General features: G+C 38.0%; 1 protein-coding gene across 6 annotated transcripts; it reads right to left on the bottom strand.

Moving 5' to 3' along the window:
• Nucleotides 1-8,681: 8,681 nt before the first annotated feature.
• Nucleotides 8,682-19,268, bottom strand: LOC141348986 (uncharacterized). 6 transcript variants are annotated; one of them, XM_073864798.1, is made up of 7 exons: nt 18,818-19,239; nt 18,039-18,088; nt 17,592-17,653; nt 13,132-14,110; nt 12,733-12,900; nt 11,232-11,327; nt 8,682-9,841 (listed from the first exon to the last, which is right to left on the bottom strand). In XM_073864798.1, the coding sequence occupies exons 4-7, from the start codon at nt 14,098-14,100 to the stop codon at nt 9,524-9,526; spliced, it is 1,551 nt and encodes a 516-aa protein (XP_073720899.1). In that variant the 5' UTR covers nt 14,101-14,110; nt 17,592-17,653; nt 18,039-18,088; nt 18,818-19,239; the 3' UTR covers nt 8,682-9,523. The 6 variants fall into 6 exon arrangements, with proteins under 6 accessions (XP_073720899.1, XP_073720900.1, XP_073720901.1 ...); XM_073864799.1 differs by lacking the exon at nt 18,818-19,239 and adding an exon at nt 18,243-18,346; XM_073864800.1 differs by lacking the exons at nt 17,592-17,653; nt 18,039-18,088; nt 18,818-19,239 and adding an exon at nt 14,183-14,321.
• Nucleotides 19,269-19,913: the final 645 nt, after the last annotated feature.

The following is a 19,913-nucleotide window of genomic DNA, read 5'->3' as shown; positions in this document are numbered from 1 at the left end:
GTCTGCTACAGCGGTGACTACTCACAGATTTTCATCCAGTGTTCTGGAAATGAGTGTTTGATGTGAACCTGACACTCTCTTCAACCATCTGGCATGATGTCTGGCTCCTGTCTATTAATTCAGGTAGAGGAATCAAGAAGACGACAGAGATAAATACATGCTCAACAACTCTCTCTGCATCTTATCGTATGATCATACACACTCCTACTTGTTGCTTGCTAATTGCCACCTATGTGATTCTACTTAACAGCGTCTAGACAACATAATTTGCAGATAATTGCTAAAACACATTGAAATACTATTAACTTCGGTGTAGTCATAGTTTATCACAAACAGAGGCTGGGGCGGTAAGACTGCATTCTTCATTGCCCTCTTATTCTTAAACTGTGTTTTTAATGACTATGTGACGGTTTCCCAGACAGGGTTTAGATTAAGCCAGGACTAGGCTTTAGTTATATTAAGACACTTAAATAGTTTTTACAAACATACAATGCAAAAAATATATATATATGCAGGTTCTGCTCATATAATATATATGGTTATATAATTCCATTCAAAAAGTGAAACTTGTATATTATTCACTGCACACAGACTGACATATTTCAAATGTTTATTTTTTTAGTTTGATGATTATAACTGACAACTAAGGAAAATCCCAAATTCAGTATCTCAGAAAATTTGAATATTGTGAAAAGGTTCAATTTTGAACACACCTGGTGCCACACTCTAATCAGCTAATTAACTCAAAACACTTGCAAAGGCATTTAAATGGCTTTTCAGTCTATTTCTGTAGGCTACACAATCATGGAGAAGACTTCTGACTTGACAGTTGTCCAAAGACGACCATTGACACCTTGCACAAGGAGGGCAAAACACAAAAGGTTAGTACAAAAGAAGCTAGCTGTTCACAGAGGTCTGTGTCCAAGCACATTAATAGAGGGGCGAAGGGAAGGAAAAGATGAGGTAGAAATAAGTGTACAAGCAATAGCGATAACTGCAACCTGGAGGGGATTGTGAAACAAACCCCATTCAAAAATGTGGGGGATTGCTTTGGGGGAAGGTGTGTTAGTAGCTCAAATAAATAAGTATTAGTAAGCATTGTCTTTAAGTAGTTTGTTTTTGTATAGCTATTTTATTTATGTATCCCCTAATTATCCAATTTTTATACTTGACTTTACACAGCTTACCCCTAATGTGTAACAAATTAAATTGTATTGGGCATATTCTTATAACCTTTATTTTATAGAGAATTAATTCTAGTTAAAGCTTAAAATGTAAATATAGGATCAGTTAAATCACATTTTGCTTCCGAAGTCGATCTAAGAAAAAGGTGGCACATCTTACCCTCTCCTCTGCCTTTTACGTCATACAGGGCCTGGTCACACTTAATGTGTAGTTATTTCTTATTCCAGCGGTCTGCCGGTGCTACTGCGCCTCTCGTTTGATACGCTTATTTGTTCAAAATCCTTCCCGAGTTTCTTTCTGTGTCGTTTGACTTACTATGCCTTGCTAGCGGGCAATCTTTCATCAGCGCCACTTATTTAGAGCAAATTTGGTGAGCTGTATTAAATATTCATATGCTGGCTAGATAAAGGCAGAGAGAAGTGAAGGCTGCTGTGGGCTGGAGATATCGCCGTCCCCTGGCCCCCCGGTCCCCTCATTGTTTCGATTTAGCATGATGCATGACGCTAAGTCATTTTCTGGAACAAATTACGTATCTAACTTGTGTCACAATGTATCAGTCACATTAGGATGGATGATAGGAGTGAGCCACTTGGAGGAGGAGAAAAGCTCATGAAGTGAGGTCAGCAGCTCCCATCTTTAAACCAAGCGGAAAATTGAATTAAAAGCCCTGATATGGGGTGAGGGGTAAAATGGCTTTCATGTAACAAGAAGGGTCTGTCCTATCCACAGTAGCCTGCTGCGTTATTTGCCACACGTGCGTGTGAAGTTTAATATTATGTGATAAAATTGCTTGTAATTAGCAAATTATGTTTTTCCCTTTAAAGTTGATCTCCGTTTGTAATTCATAATTCATGGTTTATTAATGTATCTCCTCTGTTGTGTTTCCCTATTTTGTATAAATTGTTAAAAATGACTGGTGCACTTAAAAAAAGGTCAACATACCTACGTACCCTAGCTGTCACTGGGGAGGTACCCTTTAAAGAGGTCCTAATATGTATCATTAGGTACAGATATGTATAGGTTACATATCTAGATAACATCTGAAGAACCTTTCTGTTTCACAAAAGGTAATTTGTTATTGAAAAAATGTTAATCGGACTAAAAAAGCAAATATTTTTTTTCTAAGGAATCAAAAATAGTTCTTCTATGGAATCACTGTGAAGAGCCATATGTAGCACCTGCTCAATTTGGCGGCTTTAGCTAGCTTGTAGTCTCAAAATGTATGTATATATATAGATCCTTTTTATACCCTTTCTATAAAAGTACAAAGATGTGTCGTACAGCTCCGGGTGTCCACATACAGCGTTGATTATTTTGTCCGCCATTGTTGTTTCATATTTCTGCCTTCACTCGTCGTAATCACGTCACTACTTGAGCAAGCTTCTGATTGGTTACCGTATGCAATAGGCGTGAATACATAGGCGTGCTGAATGAGAGATTCTCATTATAAAACAGATTCTTAAACAAGATTTTAAGCCCTTTGTGTGTTTTTTGCTGAACTTTAGAAGAGAAAAAATATGGACTTAAATCGGCTTTTTTGACACACAGTGAGAAAAACGTGGTTGAAGTCCCTGTCATCTATATTCACTAAACTAGCTTTTCATACAGTGTTTTAAGGCATGAGATGGTTCTGTTTTGTGTCACAAACAACACAATTAAATGTAGAGTTCATAAATGCAGAGTAATGTCAACATATCAGTGAAAAACGGTGATCCGAGTTTTCGTTTCGTGAAGGTTTTGCATCTGAGCTCTTCATATGTTTCATACAGTATAGCCAAATATGACAGGTAGATAGTAGTCTGACAGATATGAATGAATGTATAAATGTTCAAATTGCCCCTGAAATCCTCTATATAATGACAAGGTCTGAAATGAGCATAGCTGAGACTGTCACTCCCCGCTTGTGCTTTACGTCTGTGGTGTTTCTGAGTGACAGTACTGTATTAATGGCATTTCGCTCAGCTCATTCTCTCAGTTTCTGCCCCCATCTTTCTCTGCTCCTCATCCTCCTTAAATGCAGTTTCTGCACACTGGGAGCCATCATATCCACTTAAAACAAAGGGGATTCATCAGCCTGTCTCCCCCTCACTATCGCACCATTCCTGGAGACCAAATTATGGTCTGTGTGTCTGACTGGAGGTGCTGAAAATAAATGGCTCTTGATATAATGGTTGCAGCAGCCCATGGGTAATATATCTGTGAGGTACTGAGAGAATGATGGTGAAGGAAGAAAAGATTTACTGAATATTTTTTAGCTGTGTGGCACTAAAATTTGCCCTCTTCATCATTTTTTTTTCTTTTTTTAATATTACTTGCCCCCCAGCAATGCTTCAGCAGGATGCGTCAAGTCATGCTTTAATACATACAGTAGCCTATACATTATGCAATAAGAGGGAGATCATTTTTCTCATAGACAGTAAACACAAACTGATAGCTGATGTAAAAATAAATGGAAGGCTACGAATATTTGTTAAAGTTATAACAAAGATTTTTCTCACACCTTTATTTTTAAGAATGTATAGTCTAACACGGTCTCACACCCATGGCGTCAATATTTGACGACACTTGACCATGCGTCAATATGTTGACGCGGAGGGTATACCTTTCGCGTCATTTTTTGACGAACTGGGGACTTCAATACTATTAGGTACGCGAAATTAAACAGTTGTCGCCTGGCATTGGGGTTAGGGAAAGGTTTGGGTAAGGATGTCATTATGTAAATCTAACCCTAAACCGACGCGAAAATGGTAGAAAATGGTAAGAAAATAGGAAAGAGAACGCAACGGACTTAATAGTATTGAAGTCCCCAGTTCGTCAAAAAATGACGCGAAAGGTATACCCTCCGCGTCAACATATTGACGCATGGTCAAGTGTCGCCATGGGGTGAGACCGGGTTGTATAGTCTTGAATATCTTCAAACCTTTCCCTCATGTGAGCAATTCATGGCTTTTAAATCACAACAGTAACAGACTTGTAAACAGAAAACGAAATGTTCCCTCATTTGGACAGTAGCGTTACGTATCCTCAATTTCCTTCCTTCCGATGACGACTCTCGCCGCTTGAACCTTTACACCTTTCTGTACTACAGATGGTTTCATTTTATATGAGATAAAACCGCATTTGGTGGAACTGATTAAACAGAGAACAACATCCCCATCTGCCATTTATTCCCATATAAAATTGCTTGGGCAGATGCTGACATCTTTGGACATGATTGATTCACCTCTGACAGGAGCACAAGGGGTGGGGGGGCTGACTTTCATAGGGCTCCAGCTGCCAATCCGCACACGCACACACACGCGGTCACTTTACCAATGCAATCACAGCTCTCCTTGATTAGACTCGGGCAGGTGAGCGCAGGACACTTTAATCATGATCAGTCCTTGGCCAAATAATTCAACCTTTGTGTCAGGGAGAGCCTGTGTGTTTATATGTGTGTGCAATGCATGTGTGCGTCTATATGCATAAGGACGACTCCTAGCTGTCAGTACTTCTGACTGTTTGCATTTGTGATATTCCACATATTATCATCTTTTTTGTAGTTCAACTTTATTAGTTTCCACAGCCATCAAAATTATTTAAAGGGACAGTACACCAAAATGAAATATTCAGTCATATTTTACATTAGGTACAAAACCATATTTTCTTTTTGTATGAAACGCAAAAAGGATTAAAAAAAATGTAATTATTTTTTATACAATGAAAGCAGATGGGACCAGGGGTCGTATTTATGCATAGACATTTTTGGCACGGGCATGTCCAGGGGTGTCCAATTAGGGCGATAAAATTATATTTATCATCAAAATTAATTATTATTATTATTATTAGCAGTAGTAGTAGTAGTAGTAGTAGTAGTAGTAGTAGTAGTCAGTGATGCGCGAGTTGATCCAAAATGAGCGGGTGCCTGCGGTTATGAGTGATCCAAAAATATTTTTTATGAGTTTCGGGTCACTGTCAGTCGGGTCGTTTGAAATAAAGATGCCAATTAACTATTTTAAACAATTACTACTTTTATAAAATGCGGGCCAGGAAGGGGGTCGGGTACAATTTTTTTTCTTTTTTTTGTGGTCCGAGTTGCGGGGGGGTTAGTTGAAAACCTCGGTTAGGTGCGGGTTGTTTATACATTGACCCATGCATCACTGGTAGTAGTAGTAGTAGTAGTAGTAGTAGTAGTAGTAGTCATCGTCAACTAATATATAAATTAACAAAAATTTTAATAGCAGAGGAGAACGGGGCACGACCTAACGATTTTTGGCTTTGGCTCTATCATTCAAAAAAATGTTTAAGTTAGATTAATATTTTTTACACAAGCAACACACACACATCTCTGCAACAAATGAACATTTAAAGTTTGTTTGTGGGACCTACCGTTATCATAAAATTACACCGAAAGTGACAGGAGTGCAAACGTTACAACTTACCCGATAGGTTTGTTGTAACACCTGCTAGAAAATGATGTTTAAATACAAATAATTCAATCAAATTCTGTCTATATACTAATGGTGGATATTGTTTATATATCTGCCTATAATAGATAGATATCCACACATTCATCCATCAATGAACCTTCATCTAACCATCCTTGTATTAAGTATCAATGCATATAGATTTTTTTTAAAGGCTGCACATTTAAGACAAAAAAATATATAATTGTGAGTTATTTTCCCTGATATTGTATTAACAGTTATCATTTTGATAAATAGTATTTACATTGTTTTCATTTCATTATCAATGTATACCTGAGGCTTAATTGTAACACTGTGTTACAACTAACCCCGCAGTGTAAAAATGTTTTCAATTCCAGCTTTCAGTTACTAGGAGTTGCTGACATGTTTCAAAATGGTGTTATGTTTTAGGTAACAGGACCGTGATTAAAATAATATAAGGTTGGATTTGGTGACTTATTTGGTGAAAAAATTTACTTCCCTCCAAAACACTCTTTGTTCAGTATCTCCAAAACACATCAAAACTTTTCACAAATTCACAGATCATCTTCTTGACAATAAAAGAAAAAGACCAAAAGCACAGATTGCTCAGCCCTGTATGAATATGTAAAGTGGCTGTGTTACACTTAACGCTTTAGTTTGTGCCCCACTCACTCAAATATGTACGTTCTTCATGCATGAGCTTATGTTCAAATACCACTCCTGATATCTTATTTATTTTATTCACATTTAAAAATAGCTGACGTTTTAAGCATTAATGAATTAATATGGTCTATAGGGGTTCTCATCCTTTTGCAACTTACTGCCGACCAACATTCCACCGACCACCTTTCTAAACATGATAGTATCAACGCAGAATAACAACAACAACAACAACAAAAACGATGCATTGTGACATGCCTTTCGCATCACTAAAGTCGCTAAAGGTACACCTGGTGGAATGAGGAATGTCATTGCTTCCAATGGAAAAACCAAACCACATTTTTGGTGTCATTTTGAGCAGAAAAAAAAAACATTTAAACTGGAAGATGTAAAGGTAGACTTTAGGCTTAGACTTTATCTTTATTAGTACTTAATGGTAGTACCATTTTAGAAGTAACATCTTAAAAAATAAATAAAATATACAGCCGCAAAAAATTAAGAGGCCATTTTAAGACTTGTTTTGTTTATCTAAATGTACTATTTATAGGTATGTGCTTAAGTAAAAATAAAAAAAAGTTTTCTTCTATGAACTACCAAAAAACATTTCTGCCAAATTCCTAATAAAAAATAATGCTTTTATTTCATTTATTTACTGAAAATGCAGTAATGAGATTTTTTTCCATTTACCCCAAAAAGATCAATGTTTTTTGCAAGGGTGAAGTCACTTTGTAAATTAACATTGATTTGGGACCAATATCATGTAATTTATTGTTAAACTGTGGGAATATCGCTTTCTGGCACGATGTTGAACACCATCCAGAGTCACGGCGAAGCACTGCAGACTGATACCACGGATATGTGTTCTCTCTAAGAAAACAATTGTTATGCTTCTTGCCCGCCTTTAAGAAAATTAGCATTTTTGCTGTATATTTCTTGGTCTGCTTATTAATGCCTCTACTATTACTTGATAAAGTCACCATATAACCTTGAACATCTTTGTTCTTGATGACACTGGTTCATTTTATTGTCCCGATTTTAATTTATCCAGTTTTATGGCGCGCTGCTTCAGGAGGACATGTCTCCTGCACTTAATTCCCTCCAGTGATTACTTGTAAACATTCAACGCCACCTTTAAATGTGCACCATTCAAACGCAGCAGCGTGTGAGATGAAAGAATCTAAGCTGAAATCTTGTAAAACCGCTGAGTTAGAGCATCCCAAGCAATCAGTCACCGGTTTCAGCTCATATACCCTTCTGATGAGAGATGAATGCTGTTAAACAGAAGCAGTGGGTTTAACCCAGAGGCATGATGGGTAATGTGATGCTGCCTGCCGAGAGAAACCAAATCAATCTACTCTGTCCTTAAACCCATAACGGAGTTTTCTTTCCTTGTCCCTAGCAAACAATTGTATGTTTTAAGAACGTTTTTCTGACATTGACATTTTGCTAATGTTTTGGGAACATCAAAACATACAGATTTTTTTTATAATGATATAAAATGTTTGTGTAATGTCTTTCTTACGTTATATGTGTAGCAAGCTTGATAACATTAAAGTAACATTCTCTTAAAGGGACACTCTACTTTTTTTGAAAATATGCTAATTTTCCAGCTGCCCTAAAGTTAAACATTTGATTCTTACCATTTTGAAATCCATTCAGCTGATCTCCAGGTCTGGCCATAGAGTTTCAATATTTTGCTATTTAAAACTTGACTCTTCTGTAGTTACATTGTATACTAAGACTGACAGAAAATTAAAAGTTGTGATTTTCTAGGCAGATATGTCTAGGAACTATACTCACATTCTGGCGTAATAATCAGTGACTTTGCTGATGTTACATGGCTGCAGGAGACGCAACGATATTACGCAGTGCCCAAAAATAGTCCCCTTGGTAACTTTCAATGGCAGGGGACTATTTTCGGGCAGTGCGTAATATCACTACGCCTGCTGCAGCCATGTTACATCAGCAAAGTCCTTGATTATTACGTCAGAATGAGAGTATACACTGTAAAACCTAATAAGTTCACAGAACTCAAAAATTATTTTGTAACAGATTACACAAAAATATTTTAGTGATGTTTTTAAATGTTTTAAGTTTAGATAAAACAAAAATTACATTTTCAGTTGCCTTAAATTATTTCAATGTTATCTTATAAATATTGATATTCCTCAACTTATAATTAGGGAGTAATTAACTCAAAATTTTAAATATTCTTCAACTCATATTATGTGGAAAATACACTCAAAATTTTAAATATTCTTCAACTCATATTATGTGGAAAATACACTCAAAAGTTTAAATATTCTTCAACTCATATTATGTGGAAATACACTCAAAAGTTTAAATATTCTTCAACTCATATTATGTGGAAATACACTCAAAATTTTAAATATTTCTCAACTCATATAATGTGGGAAAAACACTCAAAAATTTTTAATATTCTCAACTTAATGTGGGACATGCACTCAAAATTAATTCTTAACTGAAATACTGATGTCGGACCACTACACAGTTATAATCAGCTAGCAATGTTAGAAAACACAAAAGTGACACCACAGTAACAATTTAACAACTGTTTTTATTAAACACAATGTGCTTTTTAAAAAGGCACGAATCAAAATGGATCAGTCAAAACAAAGTGCTTGTGACAAAACAAATCTATAAAACAAAATGTGTTTTAAAGTACATTAAGTGCTATAATTTCCATTTCTGATAGTGGTCATTGCTACAGAGGGTAGATTCAGTATTTTTGGTAAAAATAGGATTAAAAGTCAAAGGATTCATGATAAAATCTATAAGATTTTAAGTATAATCTATCCTCAACAACGACAACTATTAGAATGTGGAGCCATTTAACACGTTTTGATTCTACTGTATCTTAAAGGCTGCAACTCACTTTTTTAAAATACAACATTCAAATAAAGTGCTGTTTTTTTTCTGTGCCGTACTTCAACTGACAACATCAAGGCAATGCATCAAGGTAGGCATTAGGCAGCAGAACATTAAACATGTATAGTGCATGAATTGAACATATTTAGTACAAAAACTTGGGCTGGGCAATACATCAATGTTTTTAAAATTTAACAATCAATGTATGAAAACTGAGGTAGAACAGGCAAAGTGTCACACCTTAAATCTGAGGTAGAACAGGCAAACAGTGTCACACCTTAAATCTGAGGTAGAAGAGGCGGAAATGGACCGAAAGAAATGGAAAAAAAACTTCCTCAATACCCATCTCAACTCTGAGTAATTCACTCATTGAACAAATCATTTTTCAGCGTCAGTAGACGCCCTTTTAGTGGTTTGTTGTCCTCAAGACACATGACAACCTTTTGGACAAATGTAAATGTAAGCTCAAGATTTTTTGGGTACTGAAGGTCTAGTGCATAGATGTACCCAAAGAGCAGGAGAAATGAGTCAGCCAGATTTGTGGGACCACTCACAAGTATTTCATCCTCCACGACAATACTGATGCTCTCAGGGCTGAAGAGGGCTGCATCAGTAGGTTCATCCGTGACAACTGTCAGGAGAGCCACTGGAGTGTCAGTGAGGTCTGGACCATCTGCTGACTAACACACAAATAAGACAAGAATGAGTTCAGCCCTTCAAGGATACAAATCATGCTAATGATGTCTAGAGATTACTGTCACTTAGCACTTAGACTGCAACTTACATGTTTAAACTATTTTCTTTTCATATGCTTATATCTTATGTTAGTTTCACACCTATCTGTTGGCATACTTTTGTTAAAGGAATAGTCTACCCTTTTGCCATATTAAACTATGTTATTACCTCAACTTAGACGAATTAATACATATCTATCTTTTTTCAATGCGTGCACTGTACAGCGCATCGCAAATGTGTTAGCATTTAGCCTAGACCCATTCATTCCCATGGTACCAAACAGGGAAGCCACCAAAAACTTCCGTGTTTTCCCTATTTAAAGACTGTTACATGAGGAGTTATACCAGTAAGTATGGTGCCACAAAATAAAAAAAATTTTTGGTACCATAGGAATGAATGGGGCTAGGCTAAATGCTAACACATTCACAACGCGCTGTACAGTGCACGCATTGAAAAAAGATAGGTATGTATTAATTCGTCTAAGTTGAGGTAATAACATAGTTTAATATTGCAAAAGAGTAGACTATTCCTTTAAGTGGAATGCTTTATACTTACCTTTTCATTTATGTAATTTCTACATGCCAGTTTGAAGAATAACAACTCAAATAAACTTCATAAACAGGTTCTGGAGGGTATTCCAGAAAGGAGGTTCAACAAACTCTGAGCCTAACCCTGAACTCATTAAGTACATTAACTTACTTTTACTCAAGTAAAATAACACACTTAATGTAATTGGGTATTAAATAAATTTTAATATGCAATATTGGCGGACGGCGGAGTGTGGAGCCGTAATGCAGCGGAGCCGATCTGCAGCTGCTCCGCAATAAGTGGAAATCCAGTGTTAGTACAGTCTATCACATACAGCTTTTTCCCATTTCGACGCGTTTTCGGCGATGTCACGCTGTACTCAAATGCTGCTGCTCTGTCTTTTGCCACGAAATGGGCGTAACCGCAGTCCCTCTCACTGACGGTGACGTCATGTGCATACCCTCTATACTGTGATTCACCATGGCAACAGGAGAACACAGGAAGCAAACATTTTCTGGCTGCGGCCGTAATAAAAATCACTAACACAGATAAGTCACTAAGTTTTAAATGCAGTTGTCTTTTCATTTTGAATTTAACATCACTTTCTTTTATATTAGCTTTTGAAGAAAATGAAATATAAGAACAGTCTCACGAGTTTCCCTCATCTCAGTGTTCACTCTGAGTTTTCACATAACCCGCTTTCTGGAACACCCCCCTGGTTCTCCTAGAGTCCTTTAAGTGATGTCATATGTTTAAGCTGACTAAATAGCTAGGCAAAGGGATTGGTAGTGAGGCCAGTACACTTACATTACAGATCCTGAAGAACTTGAAGGCATCTTCACGTAGGTACACAGGAAGTGCACGAAGGACGAGGGCCCGTCTCATATTTACATCACGCTGTTCCTAGATGGAGAAAAAATATCCATTACAATAGTAATTACACAAACGCAGAGCAAACACTTAATAAAATCTAAGTGTTTAATAGCTCCATATGTTGATGGTGGTCATTGCTTTAGATCAGGGATAGGCAACTTCGGTCCTGGAGGGCCGGTGTCCTGCAGAGTTTAGCTCCAACCTTAATTAAACACACCTGAAGCAGCCAATTAAGGTCTTACTAGGCATACTAGAAAATTTTTAGGCAGGTGTGCTGAGGCAAGTTGGAGCTAAACTCTGTGGGACACCGGCCCTCCAGGACCGAAGTTGCCCATCCCTGCTTTAGATGGTAGATTCAGTACTTTGGGTCACCATTTCTTCAGTAAAACATTATCATATGAATAACTTTCTGTTGTAAATACTTTAATAACTCACAAAGGAAAAACACTTAAAACTGTTAAAGGAATAGTCTACTCATTTTCAATATTAAAATATGTTATTACCTTAACTAAGAATTGTTGATACATCCCTCTGTCATCTGTGTGCGTGCACGTAAGCACTGGAGCGCGCTGCTACACTTCGATAGCATTTAGCTTAGCCCCATTCATTCAATGGTACCACTCAGAGATAAAGTTAGAAGTGATCAAACACATCAACGTTTTTCCTATTTAAGACGAGTAGTTATACGAGCAAGTTTGGTGGTACAAAATAAAACGTAGCGCTTTTCTAAGCGTATTTAAAAGAGGAACTATATTTTATGGCGGAATAGCACTTTTGTGAGTACTTGGACTCGGCGCAGTAACACTCTCCCTCTCCCATTATGAGAGGGAGAAGGGGAGCGGATTTTTCAGGCGAGTTGAAGAACTCCCAAAAGTGCTATTACGCCATACAATATAGTTCCTCTTTTAAATCCGCTTAGAAAAGCGCTACGTTTTATTTTGTACCACCAAACTTTTTCGTATAACTACTCGTCTTAAATAGGAAAAACGTTGATGTGTTTGGTCACTTCTAACTTTATCTCTAAATGGTACCATTGAATGAATGGGGCTAAGCTAAATGCTATCGAAGTGTAGCAGCGCGCTCCAGTGCTTACGTGCACGCACACAGATGACAGAGGGATGTATCAACAATTCTTAGTTAAGGTAATAACATATTTTAATATTGAAAATGAGTAGACTATTCCTTTAATCAAATTTACGAAAACAGTAGTTATTTGGACTTCTTCAAATTGAAGCTGCTAAAGTATCTTTTTAGGGTACCTCTTTTGAATGCATCTTGTCAAGACACTGATCTCTGATGAGACAACGTTGTGTTCATGCCATAATCATTTAACCTTGGGCCACATTAGAGGCAATTCAGACTATGGCTTCTTACAGTTCTCTACAAACAATCTGTTAATAATCTGTTTCTGAATCATGCAAAGTTAAAAATTCACCTGAAGGTCATAAATCCTCATGAGCTTGGCTAGCTCCTCCGCTATCTTGCCAGTCTTGATGGCCTTGTCTCTGAACAAGGTGATTAGTTTAGGCGTGTGTCTGTCCAGCTCCTTGTAGAATTGATTGCGCAGGTTAACATTGTTAATTCGGTGGAACTCTGCAAACACCTGTTACATGGACAAAATAACACAAAAATGTACAAAGATGAATTAGGAACAGAATTGTGAATGTATTTTAAGAAGTTTTCAGTTGACAGGTAGCAAAAGCAAAGCAATTCTATTAGGGATGAGTCAGAACCAAGGTCAAAATAGAAAGTTAATTGTCATTCTTTAAAGGAAATTGCTCTCAACAAGGAGAACAATAAAATAATGATAAAGATTTTTAATTATTTATTTTACCTGTGATTCCTGAAGTAGGGCTGGCCATCTGTCCACAATGTCTCTCACTCGTGGAGCTACAAGAGATCCAACAATTTCTTGGCGACGAAGGGCATAGGTTGTGTTCATGAGCTTGCCTATGACTAATTGGTTTTTCTCAGTCTTTTCAACTTCATGTATGATTTCTTCTCTCATTGTTTCCAGAGTGGCTGAAGTTTGATCCTTCGGTAGGTTGATGATGTAGTTGACCTCAGCTTTTCGAGCTTTCTTTATATTTTGATGGGGGTGATCATTGTCTGGGTTGTTTCGGCTCCGCCTCCCTGTGTTGATGGCTACTTCTGCAACCCCAGCTTTGGCCAGATTGTTACGGTAAGACGCAACCTTGTACCCTATGTGACGTTTCCATCCCAACTCCCCGTCTTCACCAGCCGTCATTCTGAGACATGGATGAGCTGTAATCAAAGCTTGAGCAGCCATTGCCAATTCCTTTTCGTGTGGGTATGGTTTAAAACTATAGATCGTTTCTGCCATTTTTTTAAGGATTTCACTCTTCTGTGACCTCTTTAACTTCAGCAATTTTCCTGATTCTTCATGAACACGATTTCCTTCTTCTAGTATATGCTCCATTTCATAACCAAAACTAGGAACAACAAAGTGATCAGGCCAACTCTTCTGGCGGTGTAACGCAGGTGCATGTGGGAGTATGTCGGTGTCAGAAGATGCAGTAGATGAAGTGTCACCTTCAGGTCTGACGACTCTCAATGTGCCCTTCTCTGGTAACTCCTGGATGTCCACAAGAAGGCAAAGATCACCATCAAAGTCCGGATCCTCATAGTGCAGGCTAAAGTCCCCATCCAGTCTTGGCTTGAACCTCTCTTGCATTATTTCTTTCAGCTCCTCCACTGACTTTGGTCGCTCAAGTAGAGTAAGTTTCAGGGCGGTCTCTCGGTTAACATACACACGCAGCACATGCTTCTGGGCAGCAGTCATCTTTTGGTTTCTAAAAGACAAAAACTTGTTAATTTTCATTAAAATTGGAGGTGACACATACTATATATACACATCCACATACCCACTGGTCCACACAAACACTGGAACACCACTTGAAAGATGGGATGTATGGAAGGCCAGCTGTTGTAGTGCGGAAGTTTATTCATGGACCCATTGGTCCGCACAACTCCAAGAGATATTGTTTTACGAGTGTGAATGTGTTCATCTTAGGGCTGCATGATAAATTTCACGCAATCGTCACGCGCATCCCATCAGTAAAGCTGGTTCCTTGATTAGTAGTATATCGCCATCAGCTGCTTTAAGATGAAGCGGCATTTACTACACAGAGCCGTAGTTCACTGACAAGCTGGCAAATATCGCATTCATAATCACGGATGAATCGCCTGCCATTATGAATGCGATATCTCCCCACTTGTAAGTAAACTATGGCTCGGTGTAGTAAATGCTACACAAGTAGCTGATAGCGATTTATTACTAAACAAGGAACCGACTCTACTGATGAGATGCGTGACAATCACGTGCAATTTATCGTGCAGTCCTAGTTCATCTGTTTACCTGCTGCAACAAATCTTCAGTTTAATAAGATGAAACGTTTGGGTGTCAAGAGCAATCTACCATCTATGTTGTAAGCGCAGAGAGGCGTTTTGTCATTTAGCTCTGATGGGGTGTGAACAGCCAGATTGTTTGGGAAAAGTTCGTAAGATCTCAGGTGTTCAATGTAGTGTGATTTGTGCTCTTGACAAAGAAAGACAACACTACTGTTAACCAGGAGAACCTGTTCAATTCTACAGAAATTAGGCAGTCCCCCCTCTTTTCCCACAGACAAAAACATTCCTACAACATAATCGGTTCCATCAATGCAGACCTTTGACGTGCTGTAAATAACATTGCTTGCTGTTATTTGTTGAATGTATGTCTTGGCAACATTTGGAAGCATTGATACCAGCACAGAAGAGACATTTGATGTCTGCTGGTGAGGTTTGAAGAATCCTGAGGCACTGAGATGGTATGCTACCATGTATTGATGCCTGTCTGCAAGTGTTTTTAACACATTTTTGAAGTTTTGTGTGTCGTGTACAACTCTCTTGAAAAAACGGTGTTTACCCTCAAACCTCATTGTCCACAAGTGTACAAGTGGCCCAAAACGGCGTACAAGGTCAGGGTAGTGTTCAATGTAGTGATGCTTAGGACGGAGTTTAAAATCTGGAAAGGCTTCTTTCAGCATCTCTCTATGATCCTGTATCTTAGACTGCAAATACTGGATGGACTCCTCTGTGAATTCTGAGCACAGCGATAACTCTACTACCTCTTTTAAGTCCATAAGCACAGTCCAGGCTCCATCCTCTTCAGGAACTGCATTCCCAATAATCAAAGGGAGCAGTCTTAGCAATGTGGCATTTTCATGGCCATTACCACCAATGCTTTTCTTTACAGCAAAGGTCTGTGGTATTTTATGAGGTTTGTCAACCTTGTCTGTGTGCTGGTATGGAAACGATAGAATTCTCTCGTTCAAATATTCAAGGGTGAAGTATTTGCGACGGATCATCTCTCCGATACACAGGGCGAGCTCCACGGGCACAATGCCCTCAAAAAGATCGTGGAGGGCATCAGGTGGAAAGCCAGTTACGGTATGAAAATGCTCTAGATGCTGGCTCAGGACACAATCTGCCTGAACACCATTCTGACTCTGATTATCCCCATGCATTACTGCATACACATCACTATTATGACTGTCTTTTGTCCTAATACTGAATTCACCACTTGCAACTTCATGAGTCTGAAGTTTAGCTTGTGTTGCTGTGCAGAATCTGCAAAAATATTCTGCTCTAAAAGACTTTGAAAAGCCTGCCAAATCATGACCTGCAAGATTGTCGGACACTACACACATGACAGTTCCTTGAACTACCTTACCAATAGACTCAATGAATACCCCATCTTGTTCAAGGGTACGGAGGTCTCTCAACAAAGGACCAAGTGCTTTTTCATAGCCAAATGTCTGTATGTCAGCCACTTTACATAAAGCGGCAAGCTGAATTACATGCAGGGCCGATCGGTATTTACTTGGAAGATCAGCAAACGTCCAGTAAACTGAACAGATTTTGTGTATTTTGCGTGATGTGCCAAGTGGATTGGCTATTTCCAAATCATCAATGTACAAAATAAGTGTTATCTTTAACTGATCTGAAGACAAGAATGTGTTCTCTTTGAAGTACAAACCATCTTGGTGGCTTACATAATGACTGTTTTGTGCCACCTTTGTTTCTTTAATTTTTTCCAGAATATCTGTATGACTGAAGATTTTTTGTATCATCTCAAGAATGGGAACATGCACTGCCGTGTGTCCTGGCTGTAGCTGATACTGTACAGGCTTTACCACAGGGTAATTATTTTCAATGAAGGTTTTCCTTCTCTTGGTTGAGGATAACTGCTTCCCCTTTGCTGTGGCACTGACAATAACATTACTGTCCATAACAGTACTGACAACCTCATTTAGAATGGTTTCACTGACAGTAATGCCATGACTCTGAAAGACCTCACTTATGTCATGTTTGAGTATCGGTTGGGACAAGGAAAATAATTGAGTCAAATGTTCCACTATTTCCTGAGATGCCATGTCAGATACATGAAGAATAGAATGCATCTTTAAGAATAATGATGCCAAGTTTTGGTTCAACTGGGCTCTTAAAGTGTCTGTGTCACACTGACTGTTTACATCGTCAAGATCAAATGTGTCCGCAGACCCTGCACTGTGACTTCCAGCAGGTTCTTCAAGACTTTCTGCTGCAGCTACAACTGGGGCACTATCATTGTCTGCCAATACAACAAATTCACCAAAGTCAGAATCACCACCATGTCTTCTACTTTTATGTGCATTAAACGCTGAGTAGCTATTTGTTTTGTAGTTGCAGTTCTTAAATGGGCATGCTACCATCTCATGACTTCGTAAATGTCTTCTTAAATGACCAAAAAGAATTTCCTCAGAAAAGGGCTGTTTTATGTTACACAAAGGACATGTAAAAAAACTGCATGCTCCTTCGATTGAATCTACTCTACATGAATCATTATGACATCTTGACAGGTGAGCTTTCATCGCTTCAAAAGATGGAAAAGTACAAATGCAACTGTCATAGAGACATGGCAGGGGGGACACTCTTGAATATTGGCAATGAAGTACAGTATAGTGCCAAAATAATTTCCCCCGGGTATTTGAAGTTGCAGAACACAACTTGCACTTCCACTCCATTAGGCCAACTTCAGCCTGCAATGTAAATATTTTAAATTAAAGTCTAAACCATTTCAGCCCTGATTTGCAATTTTGGCAAAGTTAGAATGTGTTATAAAATTTTGAATGGGGGGTAATAATGCCAATCAGTTGACAACACATCAGTAATTTGATTAAGTCTGTTCTGCTGCAGAAACCTAAACAATGTGAAAAATTCAGGGCGAAAATCTTCATTTACAAAACTCACCTGTTGGCACCTGTCTGATGGTGAAACAATGACCCTCTGTAGCACTCGTTGTAGTCCAATATCTGTACACAACATGCAAGCAAAGATGATTTGTTAATCTTTAAAAACATTTTAAAATAAAACATAATAATAAATTAAATTTAAAAAGTTAATATACAGATAAAAAGTTTTCAAATCTATCAAAAACATTAATTGTACACTAATTATAGTAAAAATTATAATGTTAGTAAAAATTAAAACATTAAAAGTTGAGCAAGTTAGTTATTAGCAAGCAAAGCATCAACGTTGTGTGCTTATAGATCTGTTTTTTCTAGTGTTGTTGTTTTAACAAAGTATTAATAAAGGGTTCAAGTGAAAACATTTAAATAATAGCAAACGAACAACTGTGGAAACACGTAAAAATAAAACAAACTCTTAATAACACTATTTCACACTAATACATCCTACCTGAACTGTTAAAATAGTTTCGAGATGATCTCAAAGCCACACACTTGTGCCTACGAAGAAATAAAAACACATGCCTGGTTAGCATCATGATAACACACTCACATTATGTTGTTTATTACTGTTCGTTTCACGATAGCACACACATACAGACAGACAGCTCGACAACGTAAAATATTGACGGTGTAACGCGGACACTTAAGTTACTGAAATAAATATACTCAAAGTAAGCACATGCATTAACGGCGAACAGCGAAAACAACAACCGGGAATATGGTGTAACTTTATGCTTTCGTCATCTCTCTGCCTCAGAAAGTTTAAACTAATGCTGCGTTCCAGGCATGATTTTAAACCCGTGATTTACGACTTCAAAACCACGACTCACGACCTTATGCGTTCCAGGCAGCCTGTAACTCGTGTTTTTACAACCTTCTACGGTGAAAGTGCACTGGAACGGCAGTCAAACCCGTGACTTCCCACCCGTGAACTCGTACTAGATCGACGTACTCCCAGTTCAAAGTCGTGAGTCGTGGTTTTGAAGTCGTGAGTTACGGGTTACAGGTTGCCTGGAACGCAGCATAACCTCCACCGTTAATGTCCCGGCCGGGCATACATGCATTATGGGAAATGTAGTTCAAAACTTCCAACGTTGCGATTACTTGGATTTGTAAACTATTTACAACAAATATTCACAATGCACATTGAACAAATGTATTTCTAGTTTAAAAATATAAGACTATTTATCGATATTCAATAAATATAAACCGTTAAGAGTTACTTACCAAATCAGGGCTGATGATAAGACGGCGCTTAAGAAAAGGAGGGCAATAAGACTGATGAAAATAACCGAGGTAGTTGTGTTTTGAAGCGGGGGGGGTAAAATTGGACATTACAAACAAATTAAAACAAATTAAACTGTGTTCCCATCCACACGTGCTGGCAAAAACTTTCCCGCATCAGGGCAAATTCAAGATGGCTGACTCCACACTCCTGAGGGAGAGATAAGACCCACCCACAGGAACGTCATGACGTCAATAACGTCATGACACTACTGTGTGGTTCATAAACTTTTTGAGTGTTCCACAGAAATTAGCTACAAAATATTGAGCCCTATTCAATTAAAGTGGCATAAATCTCAAAAGAGCTCAATATTTTATAGTGTGGTCAACTCCATAACGACATTTGACTGTTATGACCTTATTAGTTATGAGCTAGTACAACTGTTAGGGATTACAGTGTAGTTTCTAGCCATATCGGCCTAGAAAATCGCAACTTTTAATTTTCCATCGGTCTTAGTACACGATGTAACTACAGAAGAGTCAAGTTTTAAATAGGAAAAACATTGAAACTCTTTGGTCATTTTTAGCGCAGTGCTAATGGTCTAATCAGATTCAATGGATTGTGCTAAGCTATGCTAAAAGTGGTACCGCCAGACCCGGAGATCTGCTGAATGGATTCCAAAATGGTAGGAATCAAATGTTTAACTCTAGGGGAGCTGAAAAATGAGCATATTTTCAAAAAAAGTGGAATGTCCCTTTAATGTTGCTTTTTATTGCAGTTGATGGTAACAAATAGCACTTGCGATGTCAATTTAATGTATAAAACTCCCAAAGAATGCATGAATATTGGTAAAAGTGTTCCTGTGACTCAGTTGGTAAAGCATTGTCAAAGTCATGGGTTCAGCGCACACACACTGATAAACGTATATACATTTAATATGTACGTTGCTTTGGATCAAAGCGTCTAGGCATAAATTTAAATGCACTGCAAAAGCGTTCGTTTGTCATTTTCGAGAAAAAACTTCACAGAACGTTAACCAAACTCTGAAACATTTTCTGTTAACTGTGAAAGTAAAAAAAAAACAATCCCAGACCGACC

The sequence above is a fragment of the Misgurnus anguillicaudatus genome, unplaced genomic scaffold, assembly GCF_027580225.2.
Source record: "Misgurnus anguillicaudatus unplaced genomic scaffold, ASM2758022v2 HiC_scaffold_28, whole genome shotgun sequence".
NCBI classification, from domain to species: domain Eukaryota; kingdom Metazoa; phylum Chordata; class Actinopteri; order Cypriniformes; family Cobitidae; genus Misgurnus; species Misgurnus anguillicaudatus.
The sequence above is the reverse complement of the archived record's forward strand: the minus strand, read 5'-3'. Positions and strand labels throughout refer to the sequence as shown.

Coding starts and splice junctions, on each gene's coding strand:
- LOC141348986 (XM_073864794.1), bottom strand. CDS start 17,365: ATGGAGTGGAAGTGCAAGTTGTGTTCTGCAACTTCAAATACCCGGGGG.